This window comes from Microtus ochrogaster, chromosome 6 (genome assembly GCF_000317375.1).
Source record: "Microtus ochrogaster isolate Prairie Vole_2 chromosome 6, MicOch1.0, whole genome shotgun sequence".
Lineage (NCBI taxonomy): Eukaryota > Metazoa > Chordata > Mammalia > Rodentia > Cricetidae > Microtus > Microtus ochrogaster.
This window is the reverse complement of record NC_022013.1, coordinates 12,577,897-12,585,313: the sequence shown is the minus strand read 5'-3', so window position 1 is coordinate 12,585,313 and position 7,417 is coordinate 12,577,897. Positions and strand designations below refer to the sequence as shown.

Here is a 7,417-nt window from a genome sequence, read left to right as displayed (position 1 = left end):
CCAGTACTAGCGGTTTACAGCTTCAACAGCATTGGTGTGGGTCACTGTCTGGTGAGGAAGTGTTTTTATTCGCACAGTTCTTACTATAATGGCCTTGACAGTTAATCTCGGTTGTCAATTTGATTGGACCTAGGATCAATTAAGACACCTCCCTCTAGTCTACTAGGGTATTTCCAGGAAAGGCTGCCGAGAGCATCTGCTCTGCTGCTGCCATCAGCAGTTACCCTTCACTCAAGTCACTGGGGGACTAAGCCTCAGTCTCTGCGGTGTGCAGACAGCCACTGTTGAACTAAGCAGTCCGTATTATACAAGGAAGTCAATCTAACAGATCCCTTTTACAATGTCCTCATTGCAAGAATCCTGTTCCTCTAGAGACCTGAATACAGCTAGATACCAAGAGAAAGTACTTCCGGCTTGTCAAAAGCCTTCCTGTCAGGAATAGCTAGGAAGCTCCAGCTCAAAGAAAAACAGTTGAGAACAAATAAAACTTGAGTAAGAACAGGGCTTGGGCAGCTCTTCTGCCTACCCAGGAGCTAGGAAGTCTTTCTGGTGCCTCCCTCTAAGAAACCCTCACTATAGCTTATTTATTCTGTGTGCACATTAATGTGGAGGTCCTTTCTCTCCTTACACCATGTGGGATCTTCAGGTCCACAAGACTAAACTCAGGTTATAAGGTTTGATGGCAAAAACCTTCCCCCACTGAACCATCTTGCCGGGCCCTATCTGGTTTTCTTTTTTAGTTCTGTTGTTGTTTTTGAGTTTTATTTTTAATTATACGTATGCATGTGTACTGTGTAGGAGTAAACGAATGTGCATGCGATTGCCCAAGGAAGCCAGAAGAGAGATCACAGTTCCTGGCATCCCTGAAGCTGCAGTTACAGGCAGTTGAGCCACCAGACTGACATGGGTACTGGACAGCCAATGCAGGTCCTCTGAAATGTTGTGGTCTAGCTGCCCTCACTCCCCCTGACCGACAGCGAAACTTCCTTGTGGCCTATAATTGACAAGGATGTTTGTGTTCTTTCTGGCCAGTGGTTTTCCACAGAAGCAGGAGAGGTATAAAAGACTCAGGGCAAAATAAAGATTGCTGTTCTTCCACCTGAAAAGAAGGCTCCGTGTCTCAATCCCGGCACCCCCGCTAGTCTCGGCATCCAGGCTGCGCTGGGACAGCATGAAAGAGCCATGATCTCTTCGGCTGCCCTGGATTCCTAGAATTAAAGCACAGTTGAGGCTGAGGCTATCCATGGTTGGTAGAGTGTTTGCCTAGCATGTACAAAGCCCTGGACTCGATCCCCAGCAGGACAGCACTGGGAATCAGACCTGAAAGCCTGGCACTCAGGAACTAGAGGCAGGAAGATCAGAAGTCTAAATAATCCTCAGCTACACAGCAAACTGAAGGCCGTCTGGGCTCCATGAGACCCTGTCTCAAAAAAATAAACGAAGAATAATTCTGGGAGCTGTGTATCTCAGTGGTAGAATGAACGTTTAGCATATGTGAGGCCCTGGGTTTAATCCACGGGTCATCAAAACAAAGATAAACTAAAACCAGAGGCAAAGTTTCTTGACATCTTCAATTCAAATACCTTTAATCTCCTGGTAGAGGTAGATTCCAGACATTGCCTGTACTTCACAATAGAGCCCAGGAGTGGCCAGAGAGTCACTGTCACACAGCAGCACATGCTGACCACTCTGGGCTCCTTCACCCTCAGAGAAACATCAGCAGTTAATTCTCCACGGAGGAGAGCTCAAACTGAAGCACACTAAGTTACAAAGGGACCAACAACAGTTTTATTGCTTTACAAGCCAGCAATGAACACAACCAATTATCAACATGACGCTTCAAAACTCTCCGATGGAATTACAACACCAGAGGTACGCCTTCGCTCTAAGTGCAATTTCACTGCACTGTTAGAACTCAAGTTCAAGAGTTAGGGAGGTGCAGCAGCACTGGCGAGAGTCCCAGCTGCTTGGCAGGCCGAGGCAGGAGGAGGATTTGAGCCCAGGAGGTTGAGCCCAGTCTAGACAACATTACAGGTGGGACATCACACCCTCTGTCTCTGAATAGGGAAATCTAGACCGTTTGGCAAGAGCTTTAATGTCTCCAGCAGAACCCACACCTGAGCAACAAAGCAAGGACCTGGGGAACCTCCTGTCTCTGAGCGCGCAGCCAAAAAACCTACTCAGTCCAGCCTGTGCTAACACTGAGCATTTTAACAACCTTCCTGGACACTTTCAAGAGCCTAAACCTGTACTCAGGAGGTGGAAACAGAGGTGTGAGTCCCAGGCCAGCCTGGACTATTTCCCTGTCTCAAAGCCAAACTAACAAAAAATAGCCTAATAACCTATTCTAACCCCACAAAAAGGACCATGAAGAAAGCTGGTCTCCACGCCCAACCACACAGAGCAATCACATCTCATCCCTGCTCTTTCCCTGCGATGGGGATTAAGGTCAGCCTTGCCTCAACCCACTGCAAAATGAGGGGCTGAACCTAGGCCTCGAACATGCTATGAAGACACAGTCACTGAAACACCCTCGTCTTCTAGGTTGTTTATGTCACAAGGTCTCACTCAATTAGCCAGGCAATCCTTGAGGCCTGAATTTGCCATCCTCCTGCCTTAGCCTCCTGAGAGCTGGAGTACAGACCTGCACTCTCAGGCCCCACTTTCCAGTCAGCCTTAAACCACCACCTGATAAAAGCCAGTGCCAAATATCCCACTGCACAAACAAGAAGCCCAAACTATTATCAAGCAAGAAAGGGGACATTCCTAAATACTTCCTATTTTACTGGAAATACCAGCAGCTTCCTTTCACAGGGTACAAAAAAAAGTAGGGTATTTTTGTTCATTGGATTTTGGGCTTTTTGTTTTTTTACGTCCCAGGGATGGACCCAGGGCCTCACCCCTGCCGGGCAAGTGTTCTATTCTACCACTGAGCTACATCACCAGCTGTGACTATTAACAATTTCAGTCCTGCCCCAGGAACGACCAGATATGCATTCTTATACTATCTAAAGAGGAGAAGGGTCGGAGTTCACAGGGTTTACATGACTACCATGAACTACACATTTAAAAGGTACTGATAGCCTCAAAACCTGAAATTTCTTATTCCAAAAAATACTACCAATCACATGGAATTTTTAAAGCCAAGTTTTACTTTCTTCCACACCAAACAGCACTGCTTTCTGTAAGAAGACGCTCCTTGGGTACAGCTAAGGGATGAATGCATGAGGATGGCTTTCTACTCCCAGACCAGGTCTAAGGTCTCATGGCTCACGGGTACAGCACACAGGTGTTAGCTCACGACAGGTGTGGAGACCAAAATCGCTACGGCAGGCAGGACGTAAGCTGGCCTCAGAAGACAAGGTGCTCTGAGCAAACAGACATCACTTCAGAGAAGGGCTTTCTAAACTGGCCTTGCTGAGCTGGACTGTGCAGCTCCATCTGCTGTATTCTCATGGCAGTGAAGGAATCAGGGCCTCTAATTTTCTCAGCAAAAAAAAACACCTTAACTAATTTACACGACTTACAATAAAAAGGGGAAAATAAAGTTCCCTTGTCTAGTCTCACACTATATCCAGGCTAGGACTGGGAATGGAGCACGAACTCGGACCTAGAAAACATGGGTCACTTCTGGAAGAATTACAAACAAGACAACAAACTTGTTAATCACATCAACAGTCCGGTAAGCAAGAAAAGGACTTTTACCAAGAGACCGACATTTACACTTTCGACAAAATGGGAATACAACAAAGTACACAGCAAGTTCACTGAAACTTCAACAAAAATCCTATCCGTGGAAAGGGCTTTTATATATCCAAAAAGTATCTCAATTCTGATACGCACACCACACAGCTGGTTACGAAAATAAAGCGCAGTGTTTAGCAACTGGCGTGCTAACTACAGAAGAGGCACCGTGCTACCCTCCCTAGCAAAGGCCGGGTCGGCAAGGCCAGCGCAGGGAGAAGCTTCTATTTTTCACCACCAGCCGCCGCCGCCTCCTTATTAAAGCCACGAATGGAAAGGTCATAGACCACCTCCTCTACTTTCTTCACGTCGTACTTCAGGCCATCGTACCGCTTCCTCAGCGAGTCGTTTTTCAGGTTGAGAAGGCGGAAGCCTGAATCCAGCTCGTTGATGAAAGTCGAGATGTGAAGGGGCCGAGAGTAGTCCCCGGCCGTCACACTGTTGACAGACAGCCGCGACTGCACAGGAGAAATCAGGGCATCACTGTGAGGTTTCTTCCTCGGCACCTCCTCCCAGTAACCGCTAGAACCTGAAATCTAGACACCTACACTGAACTGGTGCTCCGCGTTCATGTACATGTTAAGCAAGAACCCACTAAAACTTGTCTTGTGATTTCCATGCAGACTCCATGGCACATGCACACAAACTCAATAAACATGATTTTTTTCTTCCCATAAAAAAAAAAAAAAAAAGGTGGCCAGCACAAGGAATGACAGCAAGTTGTCCTAGGGCCTCCACATGGACATTCACAGATGTGCACCTGCACACACAGGACCACACCCAACATCCACACTTCTTACCAGCTCACTGGCAAGAATTAAAACTCCTGAGAGATAATCTTCCACATCCAAATGAAATCCTTTTTCCCGATCTGGTTCAACTAAAAAACACATCAGAATAAAAAAAGACAGTCATGATATGAAGGCAATTTAAGTAGAAGAATAAAAAGATACACACATATACATTAAATGAAGAGATGAAAATCTTTCCTAGCTTTTCAGGGTGTTCTCACCCTTACCAACTCTACAGATACTACTGCATATGGCTCATGGTGGCCTCCCAGCCTGACAACCTCAGTTCAATACTAGGAACTGACTGACGGGACAGAAGGGAAACCAACACCCAAGCTGTCCTCTGACCTCCACACGAGAATGTTCTGTGCACACACACAATGCACTGCAGTTATTGGCCTTATACACACACACACACACACACACACACACACACTCACAAACACAGAAGACAGTCGTCATCCCCCCCCACACCAAAACCTAAGCTAATATACAAGACTCTACAGATCACACAGAGGCACTTACTGCCAAGAATCTCCGTAACCGCCTCTCGAGTCACCAGGGTCTCTGTTTCCAAATACACTACGAAGGCCGCCAGGAAGACAAGGCGCTGGAGCACAAACCGCCAGTGCTCGTGAAACCTGCAGCAAAGGTACAGCAGGCACCAAGTTAAGGACTACCACAAGGACATACCTGATATGGTTCAACCCAGTGGATTAGAAACGGCGTTCTTCTACAAACAAAATCTGTGTGCAACCCCAATATGTAAAACAGACAGAAGACATTCAGCACTCAAATACATTAAATAGATTTGGTATAAGTTTGATACGTTCAGATTTATAATATTTACTTGTAAGTTTAATCAACTAGAATCACAATCCAATTTTTTATTAATATAAAATTAAAATTGAAGAGGGCTCAGGTGGTATAGTGTTTGCCCTGGACTCTAGTCCACACACAGTATAAACCAGGAATGGTGGCACACTTTGTAATCCCAGCACTCAGGAGGTAAAGGCAGGAGGGTGAGATGTTCAAGGCCATCATCCCTTACTATATACCAAGTCTGAGGCCCCCTGAGCTAAAATGAAAAGAAGGGAAGGGGGAGGAATGTTGCAACTAAATTACAATCTCAACAAATAAAATTTTCTAAAGTAACAGTTTCCTTGTAAATTGTTTGAAAATAAATATTAGAAAATATGAAAATGCAGCCGGGCTGTGGTGACACATGCCTTTAATCCCAGCACTCAGGAGGAAGAAGAAGGTAAATCCCTGTGAGTTCGAGGCCAGCCTGGTCTACAAGAGCTAGTTCCAGGACAGCTAGGACGGTTACAGAGGGAAACCCTATCGCGAAAAACCAAAAAAAAAGAAAATATGAAAATGCTAGTTTTACTGCCATTATTATCAACACAATCCTGTGGTTCCTTCTACAAGACTTTTACCTATCCATATGAAATCATCCTGTCCCTTCAGAGCCTGATGTTACCAACAGTGCCCATTTTCTTACAGACCTGTAGTACTGCTCAGCGGGGAACTTGGTCTTCAGAGACGTCAGATGCGTCTTCACCGTACCAAAATGTTCTCGCGCTTTCAAGCACCTCTTTGGAACTGGTCGGAAAAGATAGTCATGTTTAATAATGAAAAACTTACAGAACGGCAAACACAGTCCTTGCTTAATAATCTATGTAGTCTACCTGGACATAAAACAACTGAAAACCAGAGACTAGTATCCCTCAGCATCTACTCCTACCTGTCCTCCGTTACCCAACTGTTGCTGCCTCACAGCGATTCTCAGACTGATAAACTCTACATCACTACGTAAATGACTTGCCTTAGAAATCTGCAAGCTGTTACTATAAGACTTCATCAGAAAACCATCTCAGCTCTTAGCTACACTGGCTGCATCTTACAACAGAGATCCGCCTGCCTCTGCTGCCCACGTGCTGGGATTAAAGGTGTGCGCCACCACCGCCCAGCTAAATTTACAAGGTTTTTAAGCAGCTGTAATTAATGCCAGTAGAATGTCACAGCAACAAACATCCTTATTTAAACCACACTATGTATAAGTTGAAAACCAATCAAAATACTAAGAATATAGCAAATCCATAAAATGATCAAATCACTACGCTCCAATTCTTACTGCTATAAAAAAGCACAACGGACAATTTACACAATAAAATGGCATGGATGTATTGGGTATATCTTCTTAACAGAAAATGATTTAGAGACTGATAGATTGCACAAAAATCTTCAAAAGGAAAGCAAAGCACTTACTGTCCTGAAACCCTGTGCCCTGATGGACCCCTTGAAGCAGAGTCAAAATCTCTCGAGCAGTTTGTTCTAAACTCTGTACAACTTTTCGAATTTCCTAGAGAATTAAAAATAAAAGTTAGATAAGGTCAGTGTAATCATTACCACAGACACATATAAACAAGCCACCACAACCTCACATGCAGGCACAGCCCTCAGGACCTTCACAAGAAAGGACTCTTCAGGCGTGAACCCACACTCTTCCATGGATTGCTTGTCACTAAAAGCCTTAGATTCCTCAGGGGGCCAGAAGAGAAAAACAGCCACCTGCCCAAGTACCCACCTGAGACACTTTAAAAATGAACAGTCGGCAATGTAAATGTTGTCTACAGAACAAAGACTTGTTGAGAGGTTTTCATTCATTCATACACACACTCATTAAGCACATTAGTGACGGGCATTAGCAACCACTGAAGAAGCAAGCAATCCCTTTTGGCAATTTAACAAATAGGACACGTAAACATTTTTTTTAATTTTTCATGATTTTAAAAGCTAGCAGAGCCGGGCGGTGGTGGCGCACGCCTTTAATCCCAGCACTCGGGAGGCAGAGGCAGGCGGATCTCTGTGAGTTCGAG

At 45.0% G+C, this 7,417-nt stretch overlaps 1 protein-coding gene across 1 annotated transcript in view; it reads right to left on the bottom strand.

Moving 5' to 3' along the window:
- Positions 1 to 740: 740 nt before the first annotated feature.
- The window catches only part of Tsn (translin), a 7,825-nt gene continuing 1,148 nt past the window's right edge, over positions 741 to 7,417 (bottom strand). Inside the window, exons 2-6 of the mRNA XM_005348278.3 lie at positions 6,807 to 6,900; positions 6,044 to 6,140; positions 5,061 to 5,176; positions 4,545 to 4,624; positions 741 to 4,202 (exon numbers count right to left, since the gene is read on the bottom strand). Of these exons, the coding sequence (XP_005348335.1) occupies positions 3,969 to 4,202; positions 4,545 to 4,624; positions 5,061 to 5,176; positions 6,044 to 6,140; positions 6,807 to 6,900 (621 nt within the window). The 3' untranslated portion in view covers positions 741 to 3,968. The remainder of the gene's footprint in view (positions 4,203 to 4,544; positions 4,625 to 5,060; positions 5,177 to 6,043; positions 6,141 to 6,806; positions 6,901 to 7,417) is intronic.